At 55.5% G+C, this 25,097-nt stretch overlaps 1 protein-coding gene across 1 annotated transcript; it reads right to left on the bottom strand.

The window, feature by feature from the left end:
- Nucleotides 1-205: 205 nt before the first annotated feature.
- On the bottom strand, nt 206-24,942 carry PLCB2 (phospholipase C beta 2). The gene is made up of 31 exons (XM_019725495.2): nt 24,567-24,942; nt 21,173-21,250; nt 20,475-20,543; nt 19,721-19,861; nt 19,495-19,574; nt 19,358-19,411; nt 19,177-19,252; nt 16,581-16,681; nt 16,260-16,426; nt 16,025-16,171; nt 15,691-15,848; nt 15,343-15,425; nt 14,972-15,056; nt 14,262-14,436; nt 14,019-14,119; nt 13,800-13,896; nt 12,690-12,774; nt 12,440-12,564; nt 11,798-11,952; nt 11,096-11,260; nt 10,398-10,497; nt 9,707-9,811; nt 9,446-9,540; nt 9,233-9,308; nt 8,600-8,825; nt 8,348-8,513; nt 8,157-8,233; nt 7,971-8,066; nt 7,386-7,443; nt 6,639-6,725; nt 206-6,271 (listed from the first exon to the last, which is right to left on the bottom strand). Exons 1-31 carry the CDS (start codon nt 24,648-24,650, stop codon nt 6,068-6,070), a joined length of 3,516 nt encoding a protein of 1,171 aa, XP_019581054.2. The 5' UTR covers nt 24,651-24,942; the 3' UTR covers nt 206-6,067.
- Between the last annotated feature and the right edge of the window lie 155 nt (nt 24,943-25,097).

The following is a 25,097-nucleotide window of genomic DNA, read 5'->3' as shown; positions in this document are numbered from 1 at the left end:
CTGCTAGCTCCGCAAGACTGAGAAGCAGGCTGGGGGTGGGGGGGGGGCAGAGTGGGGCGCCTTAGGATCCCGGAGTGCTCAGCTGTGTTAGCAAATCCCCGGCTCTGCAGGCCTCTGGTGAGGGGGAGTCAGGGCGTCTCAGAGCCGAACGGAGGTGGGAGGATGTGTAGGGTTGGAATGGATATTTTGTAAAGTAAGAAGTGAATCAGGTATCAACTACAGAATTTACTGAGATTTTTCGTGAGCCAGGTATTGTGTTCCCAGCTGTGGGAAATACAGAAGCAGAAGCGCAGTTCTGGATGGAAAAGATCTCTCTTCTCAAGCAGGGGACTAAAGGCCAGGACGTAAAAAATGGAGGCTATCACCTGAGAGCTGAATACATCTGTTAAATACAAACCAAAACAGTCCTTAGAGGGAAAGGTGGAGTGGTGGGGAGGGGAGGGCTCTGGGGTCTTCTAAGAATAGGGCTTCTGAGGTGGTCTTCAAGGATGTGAGAGATGGGATCTGGCTGCTAAGAAACAAGGAAGACATTGCAGATGGGGTTACTGATGCAAGGGCATGGAGTCGGGAGAAGCACCTTTAAGGGACAGTGTTGAGGACTGCTTTAAGGGGTCCCTTCCTATGAAAGACAGGAAATTAAGGGAAGAATAAAAGTGACCTCACTGACAAGAAGCATTGTAGCAGGCATTGCGGTTGGGGGGGCAGGGGGGGTATATGGTATGGAGAGCATTTACATCTGGGAGGAAGACCATGTGTGAGTGGTAAAGTGGGCACATGGCCCTGCAACCCGAACTTCTTCCAGCTCCCAGACTGCAGAGATGTCTGCCTGGCATGGCACCCAGCCATAGAGCAGGCGCACATTGTGAAGCCCCTCTTTTTTCTTTTTGCATTTTTTAATCCCCCTGGGAGAATTTTCTCTCATGGTGTCATAGAAAGGGCACAGTATTTTACGTCAGAGTTAAGTTCCAGCTTGAAGGCATTTACTACGTAGCAGTGTGGCTTCCGACCTGCATATTCCCACCTGCAAAATGACACTGATTCACATACTACTACCCTGCCTGCTTCATGCAAGATCACTCTAGAGAGTGTCAGGGCTGCAGTTATTCAGCCCCCAGACCTGAGGACCCCTCCTGGGTGTCACCCAGGAGTGGGTATAGACTCCAACCCCTGTAAGAATGCAGGAATGTTCTCCCTCTTTACTCAGGTAGTGGAAGAAAGGCTCTTCTTTCCTTCATGACTCAATTTCCATTTTCTCCAGCATGAGAGAAATTGCTTCTTCCCTTTGTTCTGTTTTCAGGGTCAGGGAAGAAGGCACCCCCAGAATCTGTGTGTGGCAGGCTATCCTACAGCCAGGCAGTGAGCCCCCTACACACACACACACACACACACACACACACACACACACACACAGGAGAAAAACAGGAAAAACATGGACTGGACACCTCATTGGTTGTAAAAAGTTTTGCCTCCTCCCCGCTGAGCCTCCCTAAGACAACACTGCCTCATTTATGTCCCTGTTCCCGGTGGAGGATGGATACAGTTCCAGGGAAGAGATGCTGGGGCAGGTCTCCTTCAGAGAGCCCCCTGCTAGGTGCTCTTTGGGAGAAGTGGCTGGCTCCGTTTGCCCCAGCTGGCCTCACCAATCCAGCCAGGCCTGTGGTGGAAGGGTGGGGTGGGGTGCCAGGTCTCAGGCCCCAGAGCCTTTGTTCTGACTTCCCTGTGGGCTCAGTATGCTCTGAACAGAAAAGAAATAGCAAAGCTGAAAAAAAGCTGAGACTTTGCTGCAGAGCAGAGGTACCAACAGCCGGAATTAGAAGCTGTCGCTGGGGAGCTGAAGGCTGACAGGAGAGAGGCAAGCAGGGGGCAGGCAGGCACTCCGCTTTCCCCTCCCACCTGCTGAGCCTCTCCCCATGCAGGCCTCTGGCTGGCAAAAGGGCTTCCTCCCAGAGGCTGCTGCGGTCTTCAGTCTGTCACTCTGTCTGCAGATGCCCCCACCCCACAGGCCCCCTTCTTTCCTCCTTAAGTGTCACCAACCCCCTCACCCTGTCACGTTGCACCAGCTCAGCAGGGTTGGGCCTGGTGGCACATGGCTGGGAAGCTCCAGAGAGCTTGGGGTGGGGGGTGCAGTAGGGAGGTGCAGGGGATGGGGTGAGTCAGCAGGGGACTCTGGCATCTGAATCAGCAGTGGGATTGGGAAGGGGGTAGGGACCCTTCCCTTTATGCAAAGGTGAAACTGAGGCATGACCAGTGGACAGGGAACCCCAGCCCCACAGATACGCAGCAGGAATGGGACTCCCACGCTAGTGCCCTTCCACGCTAGTTCCCTAAGGGAAGGCAACGCTTCCTCTGCACTCCCCTGAAGCCAGGGATTAATTCATCTCCAGGGATCAGAGACTATGGCATTTTCCCAGGGGCACCTGCCCTTTTCTCAGAGGACAGAAAGCAGGGAGGTGGGCAGCTGGGCCTGGCCTCATGGGAAGTCCCAAACCTGCAATTCAGAGGCCTCTCTAGGAGGCAAGATTGCATCTGCTTCCCCATTCCTGGGCTTCCCAGCTCCATGCTAGGGTCCCAGAGACAATGCCTGGCCAGCTGAGAGGTGAGGGAGAGATAGCCTCTCCTTCCCCTGAGCAGTCATTAGCAACAGTTGGGGGCTGTCTTGTGGGCTCTATTTGGCACTGGCTCTGGCTTATGCCCCTGTGCCTGGGTCAGTGACTTCCTCTAGGCTTGGGTCCCCATCCCTGCGCTAGGGTGCAGATGGGACAGCTGAGTGCCTAGCTGGACGGCTGCATACAGGGCACTGCCCTTGGTTGTATCCAGGATGTATGCATGCTGATATATGACAGGGCTTATTCCTGTGAATGAGCAGGCCCCTAGCATTACCCTACAGCCAGGGACAGCTAGGATCCCAGAGGTCAGGCCCCCAGAGGGATGGGGGAGTTCTGTTTCTTTTCCAAAGGCACAGGTGCTCATAGTTAATAGCATTTGCTGTAACTCTCTGATAAGAAAACAACCTCTTCCCAGAATCAAACCCCACCCTGCCTCTCCCAAGCCGGTGCCTGTCCTGATTTGGGATTTGGGACCATGCCATAGGTGCAGTAAATGACTTCCCACAAGCCTCTTTACAGTGTTGGGATCAAACATAACTGCCACTAGGCCTGAGAATCTGACCACTCTAAGTCTGCCTAAAGGGGTGCAGGTGGCCTGAAGGTTTGCAACTCCCCAAGAGGGTGGGGGACACCTTTGCACTAAGCTCCTCGGCTCTGGCCCTGAGGGTGGAGACAAGGAAGGGCCACATCTGGGTGGGGGTGGAGAAGAGGAGTGATGTCATTTTCCAGTGGTTGTGGCATCAGAGCCGGCAGAAAGGGAAGTGAATCCGCTCCAAGCAGAGAGGCAGGGCCATTCTGCTGGGCTCTGAAGGACACTTCACCCTGGGGTTCAGCTCCCAACGATTTTCCCTCAGCCCATTTCATTTTGGGGCATTCTACTCCCCTGCCCCCCATTTCTTAGCTGTAGTACAGAGGCCAGGCTTAGGCAGAAAATATTGGGATAGGGTCCTTTAGTTGGACTAAGAAGGAGAAAAATAAATAAACCTCATAAAGTCAGGAGAGAAAATGATGCAGACCTTGTCAGGCAGCCTGGTTGGGGGTATGTGCTACGAAGTACCTCCCCCCCAGGCCTAGGGAAAGGGGTGAGCCAGGCTTTGGGTGGGAGAGGGCCCAAAAAGCTGTCCTTCTCTCCTCATCACCAGCCACAGCCCCAGTTGTCTCAGCCTCCTGAGGACCAGACAGCTTAGGCAGCTTTTCCATGTCAGCCTCCCATCCCCCACAGGCAGGAAGCCAGGGAAGGGACCTGTAGGGACAGAGTGCCAGAGAACAGTTTCCAGGCTAGCCTCTTGGCCGCAGGTGGAAAGGTGCTGGCTCGGGTAGTAGATGGCCATCAGCTGTAACTAGTTGGCCATCAGCTATAACCAGTTAGTCATTAGCCACTAATACAATTGCCATGGCTATGGTAGAGGGGGGTTGGTTGGCAGAGAAACGGACAGCAGGTTGCGGATCAAGCAGCTCCTGCTTCCTGTGTCTCCAACTCAGCCGTCAGGGAGAATATAGCGGTATGACTCCCCTATCTAGGCTCCGTGGGTGTTCCTTTTTGGCCTCACCATATTCTGTGTTCTTATGCGGGGAGCAGGAGCTGAGACCCCGCATGACACATGGCTCAGCAAGCAGGGTACGGTGCCGGCCAAAGCTCTCTGAAGGGCGGTGGAGCAGTTTGTGTGTATGGACACTCATTCTAGGGAAGACCAGGAGGAGCGGCGCCGGGAGCGGGAGGTGCGATCGGCCTGGGAGAAACGTGACCCCTCAGTGAATTGGTGGTCTTCTCGAACCTCCAGATGGCACGCCGCCCTACTGGCCATAGCAGGCGTCACCTGCTTTTTGGTTGTCCGCTGCTGCCCTGGGCTCCTCGAATTGTGGACATCTTACACCGAGGCCACCACCCACTCGGACACCTGGCACAGCGAGGATTCCGGCCAGGTAGGAATGGTGTCTGACTCGGGGCAGGAGGGCAGGTGGCCTCCACACAGTGTGTGGTGCCCGGTGACCACTGTTCTCAGGAGTTGGACCCCCGTGGAGGGGTGGGAGGACGTGGATGGCTCTCAGACCAGCATAGGCCGTAGAAAGCGAAGGTCATTGCGGCCGTGTGGGCTGGGAAGTGCTTGCTGAGGCAGCCCGGATGCGGGACTTGTAGTCCCAGGAGGAAACGCTTGCTGAGTCCTCAGTGGGAAATGTGGGTGAGGTCAAGCTCGTCCCTCACCCCCAGGTTGGGGAGGACTTGGAGCCCTCGAACTGCAGAGAGGGCTCACATTGTGAGTCCAATGCACAGCCCTGGTGAATGACTATGGACTATGGGGAATTGCCTTTCATCCCTGATTTGATGGACTGCTTGACTGTTTAGGAACAAACCACCATTTAGTAGGAAAATAGGTGGTCATCAAGGGACACCTCCTGGGACTTGAACTGGACTGACATTTTTTCTCGTGTGCTGGGTTCCTGATATAGGGCCCCTCGTGGAAGGCGCTTGTCGTGTAGATTGTGAGGCAAGACCCTGCAGGGGTGGAGTGTGGGGACAGAGCCAGGAGGGCAGTTTCCAGGCTCTCGGCCTCACGTGGAAAGGTGCTAGCTCGGGTAGTAGATGGTCATCAGCTGTAACCAGTTAGCCATTAGCCACTAATATGACTGCTGTGGCTATGCTAGAGGGGGTTGGTTGGCAGAGAAGCAGACGGCAGGTTGCAGATCAAGCAGCTCCTGCTTCCTGTGTCTCCAACCCAGCCGCCAGCAAGAATATAGTGGTATGACTCCCCTATCTGTGGCTCCGTGGGTGTTCCTTTTTGGCCTCACCATGTCCTGTGTTCTTATGTGGGGAGTGGGAGCTGAGACCCTGCATGACAGGACCTCAGCCTGGGATCCTAGGGGCAGCCTGTCCCGACCCCAGGTTGCTTGGAGGTAGTGCCAGGCTCTGTATCAGGAAGCTGACAATGAGGCCATCTCAGGGCAGGCCTGAGGTGGGGCCCAGGAGCCTGGGTGAGCTGCCTGCCTTATGGCAGAAGGGTTTGGAATTTGGTCCTGCGTAACCTACAAGTGCTAGAGTGGAGGTTTCAGGTGGTCAGGCCTAAGCCTCCAGGTGAGGAAACTGAGTCCAGAATAAGGCACCACTAGTTGCATATTAAGAAAGGCAGAGTGGGGCTAGGACCCCATTGCCTGCCTCCCAGTCCATATTCTTTTGCCCTCAACACATATATGACTTATTCAAGGTGGAAGAGAAGGATGAGGAGAAGGAAGTCAGCTTGGAGAGGACCTCAGTGCCCCTGATGGGCCCCTGCCCTGATGGTATCTGGTCTCTGCCTCCTCCTCTAGCCTGGTTATTGAGGAGGAGTCTCTAGGGTCCAACGGAGCCCCAGCTTTCCACAGCCTCCGAATGCTGAGGCTGCTGGGGCCATTCCTCTTAAATGGATGGAGCCTTGTCCCAGAGAAGGGCGAAACTCCTTGTAGAATGTCTCAGTTGGCTGGGGGTATCAGAGGTGGCTCTCCTGGATGTCTGCCTTTGCTGTAAGTGGGTCCAGCTCACACCGCTCCCCAGAGGCTTCACAGGGCCTCTCAGGCTTGTCCTCTGCCTCAGAGGGGAAGCAGGTCCTGAGGCAGGTCCTCACCGACTCTTTCACCTCAGCCTCCAGGCCCTTCATCCTGACCTCATACTCTGCCAGTGCCTCCTGCTGGAACTGTGGGGACAGCAAGGACCACCGCCTGGCTCAGGAGGGGCCACCTACCCATGCTCCCTCCCCTGGGCAGTGGAACACGGAGATGCCTGGTCTTTTCAGAGCTCTTCAGAGATGGGAATGGGAGGTGGGGCATAGCGGAGCCCATCAGGGAGCCTCTCAGGAGATGGGGTGCCAACCAAGTAGAGATCTGCAGAGCTGCCTCATTTGAAAGGGTCCCAGGACCCCGTGGAAACTCGAGCCTATGACCCACTGGTGAGGGGTGAGTCTCCTCCCCTGAGCTCCTTACTGGCAGCTCCTTGGAACAGGGCTCCCTTTACACCCAGGAGCCAGGCTAACTGTTGGGGGCCAGGGTGGTAGTCCCTGTCACCTGCTTTTCCATCTCCCGGATCTGTTCCAGGCAAGCTGCCTGCTTCTCCTCCAGCTTCTCCTGATGCCTCTCCAGGCTCTCTGTCATCTGGGTGGGAGTGAGAGGCAGAGAATCAGGACAACACAATCTGGGTTGGCGTCCAGCTACAATCCCAGTTAACCAGCTGTAAGACTTTGGACAAATTCCTTAACCTTTACACGTTTTTCTGTTGTTGTTGTTTTTTAATTTGTAAAATGAGGACAATAGCACCTGTCTCACTGGATTGTTAAGGATTGTAAGAGACAGTTCACGTGAAGCCCCTGGCTTAGTGTCTGGGACAAGGTCAGGACTCAGGAGCTGGTAGCTCTGTACTGTTGCAAATAAGCCCCAGGGGAGCTTTAGGTCCATTCTCAGCAGGACATTCCTTCCTCTTTCAGCTCCTTGGAGCCTCAGGAAGCCCCTCTCATTCCCTCTCACGCACCCACTCCAATCCCTTCCTCCCCTAGCCAGCTAGCCCATATCGTTCTGCCCAGGACAGTTGACCAGACACAGACCCCTTTAGGCTGGTGCGCTAAGCTCCACAGAAAGGCCAGAAGCTCAGGCTGGTCTAGGGCTCCCCTTCTGTGGCACTGCCTCCTCCCGCCCCTCGCTGCATGGGCTGCTCTGGACAGTATGTTTCCTAAGGGCAAAGTAAATGCCAGGGGCCACCCTTTCATTCCTATGGAGAGCATATGTGTGTGTGTTGGGGAAGGACACGGCCCTACACACCTGTTTGATGACCTGCACCACCTCCTGGATGTGGGAGTTGTTAATCTCTCTCTTCAACCTGTTGGGGTGATCAGAGTTTCAGAGAGGGCAGGAGGCCCTTGGGAAGAGTTGGGTGAGACAAAGATTCCTCAGGGTGTAGGCAAAATGAGAAATATGCCAAAGGGGCAGGAACCAGGCAGAGGGGTGATCATGGAGACCCAAGGAGGATTTGAGGGGCTATTGGAAGCCCCGGGGGGTCCTGTGAAGGAAGGGCTTCCTTACTAACTCTCACTGTGCTTCAAGGCATGCATGGGAAGCACAGGTGGGAAGCTACTGTCCCAAGGTTTCACCGCCCTCTTTGCATACTTGATTTTCTCTTAAATTCTCTTTTCTGCTCAAATAGTGTTGGCATCTGTGTTTTGTCTAAGGCAGACACTCTGATCAGAGGTGAAAGAAGTTAGATTAACTTTCAAGAGCCAAGGTACAGGTATATCTCTGGGAATCAAGTCAGGATGCACTTGTAGATAGGCCTCTTCCCACCTGGAGTGGTTCCTGCTCAGCACTGGGCCTGGAGATGGAGTCCTGGGCCTCTCCTCCAGGACTCACCTCTCTTGGGCCATTTTGTCCGCGGTGACCTTGATCATGGCCTGGATCCGCTCCAACCTCTTGGCCTCCAGCTTTTTCTTCATTTCTTTAGTGTCACTGCAGAGAGACAGTCATCAGGAAGACGTTTTGTAGGGCCTGAGCCCTCTCGGGAGGTGAGAGTCAGATGTGGGAAGGAGGCAGCCATACTTCTCTGAGGTCTCCTTGAGGGCCTTAAGCTCTGCAGCCTGTTTCTCTCTGGCCAGCTCCATCATCTTGGCGATTTGCTAAGGGGAGAGTAAGGATGGGTTTAGGGGATGGGCTTAGCGTGAAGCCCTTTGTTGTGAGCAGGGCGTGGGGTGGGTTGGGTTGTCACCCCCACCCCTCCCTCACCCTGGCACCTCAGCCACGTGCTGCTCCTTGCGCTTCAGAAGGCACTCATACTGCTCCTCGCCCTGCTGCAGCAGCTCCAGCTCCAGCTTGTCCCTCAGCTCGCGCACGCGCGTGTCTGCGCCCTCGGGGCCCTCGCCGGGCGTGGCTCTGGCGGTCTCCTCGAAGGGCAGGGTCCTGCGGAGGCCACGTGGGGACAGGCCCTGAGCCCTCCGATGACGGTGTCCGAACCTCGGAGGGCAGGATGCTGCCGCCACCCTTACCTTTTCTTGCGGGAGCCCTTGCCCGGGCCGAGCCTGCGGGCCCCGGCGCCGCCCCCGGCGCCCGGTGGCCCCAGCGTAGCCAGCTGCGCCGCGCCCCGCTGCAGCAGCTCCTCCCAGCGCCGCGCCCCGCGCCGCTCCAGCTCTCGCAGCTCCTTCTCATGCCGCCGCTGCAGCTTCACGATGCCCTTCAGCTCCCGCAGCTTCTCCAAGCTGGTGGTTCGCGGCTCTGCGGGAACCCGGGTGAGGCGCCCCGCTGCCCAGGAGCCCCCGCGGGTTCCGGGCCCTCCCCAGGCTCGTCCCCAAAGCCACTCATACTCAGCAGGCAGTACCCGCAGCTTTTTTTCGTGGCCTCCTCCCTGGCCCCGGCCCAAACTGCTGCAAGACCCACAGGACGGGCTGACAGGTGCCCTGGGGTACCCTGGCTCACGCAGTTCTGTTCCTCCCTGCCCGCTGCGGGTGGCAGTACGGGCCCCCTGCAGTGCATTTCCTCAGTCGAGGAGGCTTCAGACACAGTATTCCCTTCCCAGGTAAAAGTCTTTTTTAAAAAATCTGCCACCAGGGGGGAATGTGCCTGTGGGTGCCCCCAGAGAAGTCTAGACCCTTCCAGTAGGTGGGAGGACCCTGCGTGCATACCTGCTGACCCGTTGCTTGTTGGGGCAGGTGTCCCATTGACCTGGCTAGCAACTGGACTCTCAGGAGGGAAGGGCTTCTGCGTAGGGAAAGCGAGTTAGGAAGACGGCTCCAATGGCCCTCTCTCCCTGAGCCTGGGACTCTGCCCCCTCCCTCATCTTCCCGCAGAGGGCAAAGTTCCTGGGGGGCCCTGGCAATGGACCCAGCAACACAGACCTCAGGCAGGCCTCCCAGGGCTTCCTCGAGCTTCACAGACTTCTTATCGTGGGCATTGAAGAACTTGATGGGATTGGCGAGGGCCACGGTGAGATCTGTGTGCACAGGGGCAGTGTGGGCCTGCTGTGGAGACATACCTGGAAACCTCCCCCATCCTCACCTAGCCTAGGAGACCCTGTCCTGCCCCACTCTAGAAGCTGGCTTGAGGAGGGGGAGGGAAAGTGGACAGCCCGGGCTCCCAGCATTCCATAGGTCTCCTACCTGCCCAAGTGTCAGGTACATAGTCCTTCATCTCCAGGAGGACAAAGAGCGAAGGCATGGTGAGGGGCATATTGCTCTCACTGTGCAGGCACAGATGGTGGTATCCTGTTAGGGATGATGGGGTAGGCGATGAGCAGAGCCCACTGCACCCAGCACTGCATGTGAGCAGCCCAGTATGCAAGGCTTTTGGCTTTAGAGTCAGAGAGGCCAGCGTCCAAGTCTGGCTTGTGACCTTGGGCAGGTTGTTTTCAATCTCTGAGACTTTCCTCATCTGTGAAATAGGGAGAATAGTTCCTACCTCATGTGGTTGTTATTAGGATTAAGTGAGAATGTGTTATAAGCCTTTAAAGCATTTGAAGTACCCAACAAGTGTCAGCTACTTAGGAAACTGCCCAGTAGTTCCAGAAAATAACACACATTCTGTTAGGTGGGCCGAGTCCTCACCTCTGTCAGTTTCCTGCAGAGGGACTATTCCTGCCCCACTCCTTAACACGTTGCGTACGGATCACGAGAATCTTCACGAGGGATTTAAACCCCGCCGTACACAACGTGTTAAGGCTGATGACATGAGAGGGTTAGGTAAAGTCTCAGGAGCACCTCCCTGAAACTGCCCCACCCTCCACACAGGCTCCTGATGGTGGCTTTGGTCTCAGGCCTGCTGGGAACAGCAAAGAAGAACCCATAACCTTACCAGAATTCAGGGCATTGATGGGGATGATACGCTGTCCAAGGAATTTGTTGCCTTCCTCCATCACAGCCACCCTGAGAGAGGCCAGCTCAGGCATCAAGATCTGAGGAGAGTTCAGGAAAGGGCAAGCTGGGGAGGGGAGAGGGTAGCCAAGGTGCTCCTCTCCCGGGTTCCAGAAGTCTAGGGTCACTGTGAGAACATGGCATGTATGACCAGATTTGGTGAGGACAGAGGGCACACTCTAGGTCACACATATAGGCATCTTCTCCCCTCCTGCCATGGCCAGGCCACACAGAGCAGAAGGGCTGGATACGCAGCTCAGGGCTCTGGAGGTCCTGGTGCAGACAGCCTGTGGCAGCTTTGCCAACAAGTTTCCAGTGGGGGCAAAAGACTCCGTGATCCCATGGGACGCTGCACCCTGGGCTGGGAATCCACATTTCTGCCTCTGATCTTAACATGAACATGTGTGCGCACACACACACATACACACACACACACACACACACACACACACACACAAAACACCTTCCCACTAAGTACATTTCTGTAAACTTGCTTTTTGGACTCTTAAAACTCAGGAGGGCACAGAGTGAGGGGTGGAGAGAGGAGTAGGATGAAGGAACTCCCTTTACGTATTTCCTCTTTTCTATAAGTAGGAACTGGGGCCAGACCTCAGCCCTTGCCCTGCCCTGGCCTCCTACCTTCTCAAAGACAAAGGGCTCCTCTTTCCACATTGGATTGATAGAGTTGGTAGTGGGTGACAGCTTGGTGCGATAGCGCCTCTTGGGGTCCCCAGGAAGGCCAAACAACTCCACTTCCACGTAGGTACGTACACTGCGTTCTGACAGGAACTGCCCAGAGATTACCTGGAAGTGGGGGTGCGGGGGAGACCAGCATCAGCTGCCCCACCCAGGCCATTGCCCAGCACCTGGGACCTCCAGTTCCTCTAGCTGAAGCATCCACTCCTGGGTGCTGTGAAGAGCCCCACTCAGCTCGGGCCACCTCGGAGAGACTGTGGCTCCAGGGTGACAGCTAAGCTCTGGCGACCAGGTGCTTCCAGCATTCAGGGAAGAGGTGTGGGCCTCACCACCTCCCTCCCCAGGCAAGAAAGGAACTGAACCCTCCCCCAGAGCCTGGGGCTCCTGCTGCCCTACTCTGCCCACTCTTCTCCCCTCCCCCACCCTAGCCTCAGCCTTTCCCCTTGGTTTCCATAGGGACGAAGAGGCAGCCTCCAGTGCTGAGGAGGAGGTAGTTTCCAAGGCAACTCGCTACTGCACGAACTGGCTGGGGCTGAAGTTTTCAGGATATCATGGGAGGGGGTTGGGAGTGCAGGAGTGGGGCTCCTGTGTCTTTCTCCTCAAGGCCCCAGCCCTCCCGGCCACTTGTCTGCCTCAGGGCCTTGCCTGAATGGAGAGGGTGGTGGCTACCACCACATCGATGCGGTCCACTGAGAACGGGTTGAACTGCTTATCTGGTCGTCGCATGAACTCATGCTTGAGGAGGTAGCCGCTCTGCCCATTGAACTCAAACAGCGCCATGTTCTGCTGCATGGGCAGGTCTGGGGGACAAGGGCACTGGGTGAGGAGGCCTCTACCTGCACCCACTCTCTGTTTTCACATTTCCCAACCTTCCTCCTGTCTTGTGAACAGGGAGGTTGGGCAGACCTTGGGCATGAGGGTTTCTCATGTCCCAGTCTGGTTTCCTAGGGTGTCTCATCTCTCAGAAAGAGCCCACAACCTGAAGTCAGCAGGACCAAAGCAGGCTCACAGTGGGGGCTGAGGCCAGTGGAGCAGGTGTTCCCACAGACCCACTCAGAGAGCAGCCAGAGATCAGCAAGCACCCTGGCATCTTCACATACATACTCATACACATGCAGTCATATAGGCATGAGCGAGTGCATTTCTGTCCCTAAACACTCACACATCTGTAGTGCTCCCAGAGCCTCAACAAACATCCGGAAGCCCCTGTCCTAACCCCATCCCCGGGCATGGGGTGATGGTAGGAGGGGCAGGGGAGGGTTCTTAAGGGCCTGGGAATGCCCTCACCCATCGTCTGGAAGTTAAGGGCGACCATCTGGCAACCAGCATTCCAGAACATCTGGGGCATGTAGTTGGAGGAGTCCATGCGGGTGCCCTTGGGGTAAATGCGGCTCATCTGGCGCTTGTTGTAGCTGTCCCAGAGTATCGGAGGCCGAGCTGCCTGCACCAGGAAGACCCAACACCCCCTCCCCCGTAAGCCCTGTCCCCATCCCTCCACTCCAACTGGGGACCCTGGCTACTGAGGCCTTAAGGATACTCCACAAACTGCACTGCAGCCTTGGAGAGCAGGTCATAAGCCTTGAGCTCTGTGAAGGAGGAGATGACATAACTTCGGTTCTTCTCTGTGTAGGGGAGAAAGAGGAGCAGGAGTCCATGTCAGGCTGTGCCCTCTCTCAGACCTGCCCTCCCCTTTGGTGCAGCTCCCCCCAGCACAGAAATGCCTCCAACCTAGCATTTCCACTGAGGCCTGAGGGTTTAGGAGCCAACCCCAGGGGGTGGGGTGATGTGTAGATCTGTGTGGGTAACAGTGTGTGCTGGGGGTAAAGGGCATGTGCAGTGAATATGCACAGGGACGGGGTGTGTTTCGCAGTCTGGAAGGTGAGGGGTGCTTGCCCGGGATGGGTGCGGAGGATATGGGAAACATGCCAGGATAAGCCCAGGGGGTCAGGAACATGTTGTGATGGGCAGGGTCTGAGCCTGCCAGCTCCGCTGACAAGAGGGGTGGGGGTAGTGATGAGAGGCACACACACAGGGTGGTACACGCCATGGGTGGGCACAGGTCGGGGTGCAGGCTGTGGGCTCAGGGATGAGTTGTCAAGGTGGCAGAGATATATGTGTGCACAAGTGTATACAGAAAGCGGTGTTCATGTTGGGAACACTCACAGAGAGTGAAAGGGAGACACTGAGTATGTCCGGAGAAAATAAACAGCATAGTGCGGGAGCAGATGTGCACTGACCAGTTTCTCTGCCTTCCACCCCCTCCCAGGGGTTCTCATGCCACGGGGCCTGGGCTTCTGGGCTTGGGAACCACAGAACCTGCAGGCGGCTGCAGGAGTCCCAGGCCAGCCTGGCTAAGGTGGCCTGTCATAAACGACCTGCCTGTCACCGACACACTCCAGAACATTCTGCTTGGTGCCAAGTTCCTCAGTCCTGTGCTGGGAAATGGGAGCCACTGCCACTTAAACAAGACTTTGCCTGACTCCTCTGCTGAATATTTATAGACAGAGCCCCCAGTCCAAGAAAGGGGGAGGCCCTCCTTCCTCTTACCCCCACCTATGAAGCTGCCTGGTATCAGGACATATTTCCTAAGGGCCTTCTCCTGAATCTAGCTGAACCTCCAGCTTACCACCACCCCATGCTAACTTACGGGCAGAAAACTCGAAGGAGATGAACTTGGTGGGCTGGATGTAGTTGACTAGGCTGGACATCTCCTCATAAGCTGTCACCTCCAGGCCCGCTGTGCCCTAGGGAGGAGAGAGGAGGCTGGAGAAGGAGAGAGTCCAGAGCCCACACACCTGGCCCCACACCCCTCCTGAGGGCTCTGGAGTGGAGGCGGCAGAAGGGCCTCAGGGCTGCCCACACATACCTCGTCTGACTGCATCTTCTTCATCCCTTCTTCATCCAGACTTCCTGACTCCTCCTCCTCCTCCTCCTCCTCCAGCTGAGCCCCTTCCTCATCAGCGCACACTGCCATACACAGTCCCATCAGCACTGGGGACCACAGGGACCCCCACACTGTGGTCCCCAGCACGTCCCCTCCAGGCCCAGCGCCTCTCTCCCATTGCAGAGGTTCCCTCACCCCGCCCCCAGTCCTCTCTGGCTGACTCACCTGTGTCCCCACCCACAGGGGCATTGGGTGGGCAGCTGCCCTCAGCCCCCAAATCCGGCTCCGGCTCCGGCTCCGTGCTGGGGGATGCTGACCCAGAAAACTGGTTCTTCTTGTTCTTGATGAGGATCTTGCCACGGAGCTCCTCGGGGCTGGGCAGGGGAGTGCCTGCTTTCAGCTGTGGGAGAGGAGAAAGGGTCAGCAGCATCTTCTCACGGTCAGGGTGTAGCCTAAGTTCCTTCGTACCAAGCTGTTCTCCATCTGCCCCTGCCCACTTCTCCAGCCTCGCCTCTCCTCTCTCCCCCACAGGTGCTCCACCCCTGCCTGATCCCACTTACCCCTAGTTCCTCAGTGATGTTCTCTCCCATCTATTCCATCTGTCTAGAAACCCCTCTCCCCAATCTCACCAACATAAATCCGATATCTCCCTCAGGTTTCAGCTTAGCCATCACTTCCTCCAGGAAGCCTTCCCTGATCCCCAAGAGTAGATCAGGACTCCCCACATACTCCCACAGCAGCCACTGGTTGTCATGACTAGGTTCCTTATCTGTCTCCCCACTGGAGGGTAAGCAGTCTGAGAGCTGGGACTGCCTCTTTGTTGCTAACGTACCCCCAAAGTTCAGCACAGTGCCTGGCAAGTGGTTAACCTGGCCCCTACCAAGACTCAGGTCCCCACCCCCAGGCCCAGATGGCCCACAGTGAAGTCCACTCACTGGGAAGTTTTCCAGGGGCTCTGTGAGCAGCATATCACCAAACATCATCCGGCAGTACTCAGCCATCTTGGCCTGTTGGCGGGGTCTACAGGAAGCAGAAATAGGGTGGCGTTCAGCAGCTCTGCCCCACTCTTGACCATCTTTCTGGGCCCTTGGCCTGAGCCATCAGGGACACCGGAGGTCAAGGAAGCTGGGATACAAACCGGAGAGCTGGGGTCCCGAGGTAATTTTGTTGACATCTGGGAGAGAGCCGGAGGGCATGGCTAGAGGCCAGGGACAGCTGAGGGTAGGGCAGCATGGGAGGGGATGGGGACAGCGAAGACAACCAGGCTGAATGTAGAGAAGGAGGCTGACTGGACCTGGATACTCACGAGTCCACATGATTTTCAAACGACAGGATGACAGGGTAGGGGGAGGTCTTAAAGGCACTTTCTGCAATCGCTTCAATTGCTTCCTGGAGGAGAAAAGGAGAGATCAGGGCTCCAGGCTTCCCCTCACGCAGTGGCACCCAGCCCCACTCCCCAGTTTCAACACACACATAGAACTGGACAGACACTGTTGGCCTTCTGTCTCCCCTGGTCCCCTCTAGTTTCCACACTGGTCTGAGGCCTCCCAGCTGTTCCTCCTCTCTGCTTCACGCGCCCCACCCCCCAGAAATCTTGGGAACCAGGGCCCTTCCCTAGTGCCATTACCACCAGCCCCCACACTCTGAGTCTTGCCTTGAAGTAGATGTCTGTGGTCATGGTGAAGCCGTGGGTGATAATAGGCTCCTCATCTGGGGGCTTCCCCTTCCAGCAGTCGAGCTCCACACAGCGGCAGCCCACCAGCAGCACCTGGCGATACATCTCAGCCGAGGAAAGGCCTGAGAACTGGCCCGCTGAGCCAGGGCAAGGGGGAGGGGCAGAGACTTCACTCGGGCTGTTGTGCTCTCCCCGACCCCACTCCAGCATGGTCTATCCTGTTGGAAGCCCACAGGCAGTCCCAAGAGGAATGCAAGGGACAGGAGCAGCCCCCATAAAAGGAAAGGTCAGCACTGATGTGGCCAGGGCCCACCTGTCAGGTAGGTGTTGTGTGAGGAGTTGATGAAGTAATGATTGAGTGGCTGAGTCATGTCGTGGTGCAGCAGCAGCTTGTCCTGGGCCAGCACGCTGTTCTCTGGCCCACAGAGAAACCACACCATGCCCTCGGGTGACAGCTGGCCTGGGGGCAGGGGACAACTGTCAGGGCACTGCCCAGCTACCAGAGCAGGACAGGCCCACAGGGGGGAGGGGTACCCCTGGGTCCTCACCCCTCTGCACGTTGATGCCACTGGGTTCGTACTTCTCGATGAGGCTCTGCACCTGGTCAGGCCGCGCTGGCGGGAACAGCAGGGAGTTGAGGCGGGGGTCCCTCTGTTTCTCGTTGATGAATTTGGTCAAGTGCTCCTTAGTCATGTAGGGTTTGGCCTTGGCATGGCTGCAGGTCAGAGAAAAGAGCACAGGTCTACGTCCCCTAGGCTGGGGAGCTCGGAAACCCCCTTCTCCAGCAAAGCCACCTAATTGTCAGCATGGCAAGTGGGAATTGTAGCTCCCGCCCCTTCCCCATGCCCAGCCCAGCCCAAAAAGCTTACTATGTCGTGAAGATCTCATCAATTTCTGGCCGAGGACAAAGGTTCATGAGGAAACTCTTGTAGACAGACTCTGGGAAGTCCTCAGGATTGATGGAGTCGTTCTGGGGGGACAGAGACTCACCTGATCCTTCCTGCCACACCTTCTCTGTGCTGAGAACCACCAGCTAGGCCCAGCCTTGTGCAAGGGGGCCTGGTAAGAGGGAGGGCTCAGGGCAGACACAGGACCATCAAGAACATGCCAAGCACCCACTTTTCAAGGTCCTGGTTGCTGAGCAGAGAGCGTGCTTAGCTGGTTTACTTTGCTCCTGACTTTGGACACTGGTTAGTCTCTTGGCTGGGGCAGGATTGGAACTAAGAATGACCAGAACAGGGAGGATAAGAGGGCAGAAGTAAGTGGTGCTGCTTTGCTGCTTGCCAGAGCAGCGGACTAGCTTTTCTTTTTTTTTTTTTTCTTTTATTAAATGTGGAGGACATGTTTTCAAAAAGAAGCAATTTGAATGTAAATAATACAGCTAACAACAGAGCCCCAAGATGCATAAAGCACAAACTGACAGAATTGAAGAAAGAAATAGAAAGTCAACAATAATAGTTGGAGACACCAAAAAAGGACAATAACAACAATAAAAAAGGAGAAAAATTGGACTTCATCAAAATTCAAAATGTTTGTGCTTCAATGTACACCATCAAAAAGGTGAAAAGACCACCCACAGAATGGGAGAAAATACTGGCAAATCAGACATCCAAGAGGGGACAACTCAGCAGTAAAAAGACAAATAAACCAATTGAAAGATGGGCAATAGATTTGAATAGATATTTGTCCAAAAAAGATTTTCAAACGCGGGATGCTCAATGTCATTAGTCACCAGGCAAACACAAGTCTAAACCACGACGGGATACCACTTCACTCCCACTAAGATGACTGAAATCAATTTTAAAAAGACAGTAACATGTGTTGGTGAGGATGTGGAGAAATTGCAACCCTCGTACGATGCTGGTGGGATTGTAAAATGGAGTAGTCACTTTGGAAAACAGTTTGGCAGTTCCTCAAAAGGTTAAATATAGAGTGACCATATGATTGAACAATTCCACCCCTAGGTATGTACCCAAGAGAATTTAAAACGCATGTCCAGACAAAATTGTGTGTATGGTGTTCCTGGCAACATTACTCATAACGCTAAATGTACATCAACTGATGCATAGGTAAGCAAATGTGATATATCCGTACTATTATGTGCTATCCCTACATACATGACTATTATTTGGCCATAAAAAGGAATGTAGTACTGATACGAGCTATAATATGAATGAACCTTGAAAACATTACGCTAAGTGACAGAAGCCTGACATCCAAGATCTACTTACATGAAATGTCCAAAATGGGCAAATCAAAAGAAATAGAAATAGAAAGTAGTGTCATTCTATGCCTCTGTATTCCATTCCAGAAAAACCCATCAAATGTCCTCCAGGATCATACTGGAAAGCCAACATCAGTCTTAGTTTAGAGCAGGAGAGCTAGACCAGATCTCCCAAAAACTAGATCTTGGATCTATCAGCTCCAAGCAAAGATAGCACACAGGAGAGCTGACAAATCAGGAGCACTTAGCCAAGATGGGAGCTCAGGAGGCAGGAGAAAAGGAGGGTGGATGTGTACTGACAGCAGCTCTCAGTTCTTACTATAGGGACCTTAGCGGGAGCCCACTCTCACCCCCTGCTTATGTCGCCTGTGGCTGATTGCACCCAGGGGTCACCAGCTCCACAGAGCTGTGACTGTGGGGGAAGTATTCCTCCTGGGATTCTTGGGGAAAGGTGATCATTGAGGTCTTAGTTTAATTGTAATATTCCATATTCTTACCAGGAGGAAAGACTCCATGGGGTTCAGGTGCTGCCCTGTATAAAGGCATGGCCAAGGGGGGACAGGGAGCAAGATGCACTTGCCTGCCCGTCTAGGCTTGAACCCTGGCTCAGGCCTGAATCTGCCCAGCGGCCTCCTTTTTGTGATTCACTGTAATGCATGCACCTCATGGGGTAACCCTGCATACAACTTGTAATGACAACGTAATTACATAACTGGAAAGAAAGGGAAAAGCATTTTCCTGTGTTGAGCTGAAGTCTGTGTCCTGGCAGCTTCCACCCTTGGTTCTATTCCTTACCCCACGCCCTGCAGAACTAGGCCCTTCCTGCTGCTTTCAGATCCCTACAGACTGCCTCCGGTCCCCTCCGACCTTATCCTGCTCCTCCAGGCTGAAAACATTCATCTCCACTTCCATTCCAAGGCTAGAATGGGAATGCCCCCACCCCTGCTGCTTGCCCTGACAACCACCCTCCAGTCCCCACCCCCCCACCCCCCCACCCCCACCCTGCAGACCGACCTGCTTGAACCCAGGCACCCCACCTCCCTCACCCTGGTTCTGTCTCTGTGTATCAGAAACCAGTAACTCGAGGTTACTGGCTTTGGGGCTGGCTGTTGGCTGGGACTGTGCTGTCAGTCCTGCCCTCCCCACCCCCCACCAGGCCTGGCCAAGTTTCCCTCTGGTCAGAGCCAACTCAGGTGAGAAGGAGAATAGTGGGGTGGGCTGGGGAAGGGGGAACCACTCACCTTGCCTTTGGGGAGGTGGCAGGCACTGAGGGCAGCTTCTACCCGCTTGCGGTCAGCAGGAAACATCTGGAAAAAACTAAAGGAGCAGAGAAAGGCACCAGGCAAAGAGAGGGGTCAGGACTGGCGAGGGAAGGCTTTGGGGAGTTGGGAGGAAGTGTGGGGAGGATTAGGGGAGACTCACTTCTTCACAGGAATCTTCCCTTCAGGGTTCAGCTGCATCTTGAGCTTCACCAGGCTGGTGGGACAGAAGGCAGCTTATCAGGCCCTGGCCTGGCTCACTCAGCCCCACAGCCTAAGGCCAGGCAGGCAGGCACTCACATTTTGTCCAGAAAGGTGCTGCGGGAAGTGTTAGACGTCAGAGGGTGCTTGACCAGAGCCAGCACGTCTTCAGCCCAGTCCTGCAGGCCCCCAGAGCACAGCCATCAGGCCTGCTGACCTTACAGGTGCCCGCACCCCCTCCCCTCCCCCCGGGGGCCCAGGCCTGTCTCTCAGGAAGGCCAGGCTCTCCTAGGTGCCAAGCCCCAAGCCAGGTGTCCCCGTGCACCTTGCCCACATTCTCCTTGTAGGAGACAAAGTTGTGGAAGGTCAGGTCCACCATGTCGGGACCCGATACCACGGTGAGTGTCTTCATCAGGAAGTTGTTATCAGGGAAATCCATGTTGAAGACATCCCGGAGCTTCTGACTCTGCAGCAATGGTGACATGGTTAGGGCCATCCCTGCCCACTGCGGGGCTCCCTCCCCTCCCCCTCAGCCCCGTGAACTATGGCCTGTGGGGCTGGAATCCCACCCCCATGTTAGCGGCCACAGGCCTCAGCATCCTCCTTTCCCTGACTCCAGGGACTGGGGCTGGGAAGGAGAGACCCACAGGAAGAGATTAACCAAAGCTGTGGGGCTTGGGAGCCCTGTGTGTTTTGGTTGCCATTTTTCATTCGAAGATAGATTCCTAGCTCTCAGTCTCAGGGAATCCTGCTCCCACCAGTCCGTTTCTCCAATCTTCCTACCAGCATTGGGCAAATATAGAAAAACTAGTCAGGGGATCAGGGGGTGTGAGTAACACCTCCCAGACAGCGTGGGGTGCTCCAGGGGTAGGAGCTGGCTTCACAGCGTCTCTGTGGATGGTGGCCTGGCACCGGAGCCCCAGCAAGCCCAGGAGCAGCCACGTCCCTTCCTCGACTCAGGGAGGCCCTGCTGCCCAGGAACCTTTCCCTTTGCTCCAGAGATCAGGCTTCCCACCCCTCAGGGACTCCTACCCCAGCCCCACAGCGCTGGTGGCCATGCTGAGCCTGGGCCCACCTACCTTGGGAATCTTGGCAAACTTCCCAAAGCGGGTGTCCCGGATACTGGTGATATCCAGAAACTCCATCTCCTGGAAGGGGCCCGGTGGGAGCAAAGAAGGGATGTGGACAAAGAGCAAGGAGGAGGCAGCTTCCACACCCCTTCGCGTCTCCATCAGCTGTCTTCCCTTGATGCCAAAACTGGGGGGGGGGGCACCCAGACCCCAGCCTTCCCTCCCCAACTATCAGGTTCTCCCTACTCATGGTGACCCTTCACCCTTTGTCTCTATTGCCTCCTTTCCTGGCCCATCGAGTAACTCAGGGAGCTGTTGTCTCCATCTTTCCAGCATCCTGAACTCTCCCCAGGCTCCCCCTCCCTTCCTTCTGCCCAGGTGCTGAGGCCAGTCTCTGATCTCCCTGAGCCCTCAAGTTCACCCAGAATCATAGGCAGAGAATCAGCCTTCAGCAGCAGCTCTTTTGCCTTTCTCTCATCTCCACAGGAGGCCAAGGCTGCAGTATCCGGGCCTGAGGCAGCCACAGTTGGAGTGACTGCATCCTGCCTGCCAGAGCAAATAGCCCTTGCCCACAGGAGATACCCCAGAGCCACCCTTCCAGATTGTTCTACACTCCCCAGCATCCACACCTCCACCCCCGCATGCCAAGAGGCTGCTTTGACTCAGTGAATCAGCAGGAGCTCAGGCCATAGTGGGAGGCGCCTCACCTTACTCTGATATGTCCAGTATAAGTAATAGCCCTTGGGATCCACACGGAGGATAACAGGGGAAGCCGTGGTCGTCTCCTGTGGAGAGAAGGAATGAGCACCCTGCTCTGAGCCTTCAGGCCAAGCTTCCCTGGCCCACACCAGTGGTTTCAGAGCTCACCATCTCCCTAGGATGTTGCTGTCCCGGGAATCTGCAGGCATTTCCCTTTGTTCTCCAGAGCTAAGGGCTGGGCATAAGCCTTAAAAGCTTTGGACCATGGGTCGGGAGGGGTAGAGGATTGGAGATGGTATTTCTGGAAGAGGAGAGGCTTTCCCCTCTAAACCCCAAAGAGAGGTTCTCCTTCTAGACCCCTACCAGGGTCTTGGCCCCCACCTCACACTGTTTTCAAGGAACACAGCACAGCCACAGGGTAGACTGTCTCTCCCCAAGTCTCCATACTATCTCCAGGATTGCTCAACTCCTGTGCCTGCGTCCAAGTCCCTGCACAATCTAGTCACAACCTAGATTCCCACATGCCCAGTTCTCCCTTCCATGGGCCCCATCCATTCACTTGTCCCATAGCCACCAAGTACGTTCCCACCTTCAAACCTGAGCACCCAACTATCCATCCCCTGCCTGAAATACCAAGGACCAGCCCAAGTCTCACCTCTTCTGAAAAGCCTTTTCTGAAACATGCTGGGTGAGGGCTGGTTCTCAGACATAGAAGCCCATCTGGGAAATCCCCAGGGGCTCGTGGACGCCTAAGAAACAAGCGTGTACTAGACCGTAAGCTGGTGCTCCAGGTTTGCTGAAGGACCACATGAATGATGAATGAATTCACTTCTAAATTCCTGTTCCGTTTGCAGGGCACACAGGTGACCTTTGATTGTAATGGTCTTTATATGCACAAATAAAGATATACAAGATATTAAAATTGAAATTTCCAACAAGGTACGATAGTTCCTGCATACCAAACCAGACCAAATGCAGAATTTACACAGAAAATGATCCAAAAAGAGGTTCTCAGATCAGGGGTGGTTCAAGTACAGAGGAAAGAGAACACTTGGTGAGGAGCTAATTTTGGAGAAAGCTGCGTTGTGAGCTCCATTCCCTTTCCTCCCCAAAGGAAGATTGGGGGTGCCTGACCCCTCACCTTAAGCCTAGTGAGGGGTTTCAACTGCACGGGAAAGCTTTTGTCACCCCTGCAGTTGTGGAACATAACAGACTGAGGTCCGAGTCCTGCCCAGGAAACCAAGTCCGTGACAGGTGGGCTAACGGTTAGAGGCAGGAGATGCTGATGTGCCCCATGAGCCCAAACCCCAGAAGGAACGTGTGATTCTTTGCTGGGATCAGAGTGGGCCTGTGTGAGAGACAGGCAACGAGTCCAAAGCTGCAGGAAGCCGAAGGTGGTAACTGGATATGGAGGGGCGGAAGAAGTCATTGTAACTGACCTCCTCAGATAGAGATGGCAGGAGCACCCTAAACAAGAGAACCCCAGCTCAAGGGGGGAGGGTCTCCTCAAAAATGTGCATCAGAAAATGAATAAGCCTACACCTTTTGCCAGGCTCAGAGAGTAGGAACCAGTTGATGTGACAATGGCACCTGTTCAATTAAGCACTTTGGTACCCCTTTCCCACCTCCCTCCCTGCACCCCATTCCTGTAGGAGCTTGGAGGAGGAGCAGAGAATCCCACCAGAGGCCTTTTCAGAGGAACTGCAGCCCACCTGAAGCCATTCTTCGAGCAAGGAGGGCAGAAAATGTCGTTCTAAGTAAAGGTTGGAGGTTTGAATTATAACTAGTTTCTGACATAAGACTGGGTTTTGTGAGGAAAAGTGACCATAGAATTATCTATTCCCCAAGAGCAAATGGAATGAACATCTGTTGGCTGAGTTTCCTTCCATGGGCAGGAGTGGAGCTTCTCCCACCAAATCCATTTTAAAGGGAAGCAGGAGACAAAATTAAGTTGGGAGTCGATTACATCCTGTGCATTGTGCTTATTCAACATGGCACGACATACTGGTCGTCTGCCAACTGCGCTGAAAGCAGTCTGAGAGCAGAGGCCTGGCTCACAGCTGCATGTGCCCTGAGACTAGGCTTGGGAGGTTCCTGCACTTGGAAGTCAGGATGGAGGACCATGCAGTGCCCTGCCTTGGAGAAGGGAGTGCGGCAGCCAGGTACCCAGGTGCCGGCCTGCAGAAAAGGCTACAAAGATGTCCCCACCCTTAATGACCCTCTGCCCAGTCAGGTTACACACACTTCACAGAGGAACTGAGAGAGGCCACTTCACTTTTCATTCTGAGACACTTCCCTCATTCCATGGGCTCCTGGGACATGCCACCACCATGCCATGTTGACCACACACTCCTAGGGAAGCAGAAAGCGGCTCGCCACAGCCCTCTTCCCATAGTCATGGCAACTAGATTACTCAGCCTAGCCCAGTCCTGAAGGGCTGAGAGCCCCAGGCTGCCTTAACTCACAGACCCAGAGTCCCGCTAAGGATGTTCTCCACGCCCCACCACCCACCCCCAGAGCCTTCATGTTCCCTTCCTGGGAGCAGGCCCTCTGACTCTCACACTGGGCCACACAGCTTCCCCTCCCTGAAGAAGGGGCCCCATATTGTTCTCCTCACCTGCCCAAGAAAAGCCCTGGCCTCTGGTATCTGGGAAGACCAACTCTGGGAAGCAGGCCCCAATCTGGGAAGGAGCAGACACAGTGGACACGGGCACCAGGCAGAGTGCCTCCCCCCTTCCCCTGCACACAGGCAGGCAGCAGAGAGCTGGGCTGAGAGCAGCCAGCAGAAGCAGAAGTCAATCCGTTTCCTCCCAGGCCCCTGGGAGCAGAAGCCTCCAGTTTTCACTTGGGTCCAGGGGCCTTTTGTGGCTGCCCCACAGCAGCTCAGGGGAGAGCAAGGCTTTATGGGGCAGGGATAGGGCCAAGTGGGGAGGGGTGAAAGATTCTAGTCTGAGCATCCTAATGGGATGAGAGAGATGTCTGTGTTGGGAGGAGGGGCCTGGCTCATCTCTGCTTCTGGCCCTGCGTCAACTCGTCAATTCGGGGACACACTTTCTTCCCACTAAGGGCAGGACCAGGAGCAACAAACCCTGCTCTTCTTGGGTGCATTGGGGGAGAACAGACCCAAAGAAACTTGCTCTTGCGACACCCCCTCCAGGCAGCCCACCCTCTTCTCACATTCAGACAGAGCCTTAGCCCCAGCAGCCCAAGGACACATGCTTGAGGCATACACTCCACCCCCAGGTTTGTTTATCCAGGCAGTTGTGTCAGCGGCCTGGCCAAGTCACATAGGCGCCTGGGTCCTGGAAGACATAAACCAACCCATCCGCCCTAGCAGAGCCCCTGGCAGCCCGGCCCCATCACCCCAGTGCCCCAGCAGCCCACGGCCCCTGCCCCACTCACATCATCCCATTTGATGAAGCGCTCCCCTTGGCTCAGATAGGCCTTCACCTTGGGGGGCAGCAGGACAGGACTGAGCAGAGACATGGTGCCAAGTTTCCCTCTTTGGAGAAGCTGGATAGGCAGAGGTGGGCAGGAGGGAGAGAAGAGGGCTGGCAGGAGGACAGCCAAGCTGAGCTCACATGGCACCCGCCCTAAGCTGGTCCGGAAGTCTGGGTTTTCCTACAGCCTATGGGTGGCTGGGGCTGGGTGCAGAGCGGAGTGCTTCGGCCAGAGGCCCAGCTGCCTTTTAAACCAGCCTCCTCCCACCTGCCTACAGTGGGGGCCTGTGGTCACTGCTCCTGCCCTGGGAGGCTGGGCTCCCCTCCTCAAACCCCCGCCCTCACCCTGCGCCTCAGCACTTCCTGCTCAGGGCTTCCTTCTCTCTGCTGTTCAGGACTGTGAGATGGGTCATGAGGCCTGGTCAGCTTGCAGCAGGGGCCCCCCAGCCCCCGGGGTGGTCGCTGGTCAGAAGCTGCAGGGTGGGGGGCTGGA

The sequence above is a fragment of the Rhinolophus sinicus genome, linkage group LG03 (assembly GCF_036562045.2).
Source record: "Rhinolophus sinicus isolate RSC01 linkage group LG03, ASM3656204v1, whole genome shotgun sequence".
In the NCBI taxonomy this organism is placed as follows: Eukaryota; Metazoa; Chordata; class Mammalia; order Chiroptera; family Rhinolophidae; genus Rhinolophus; species Rhinolophus sinicus.
Note: the sequence above shows the minus strand (reverse complement) of the source record. Positions and strands in the feature narration are given on the sequence as shown.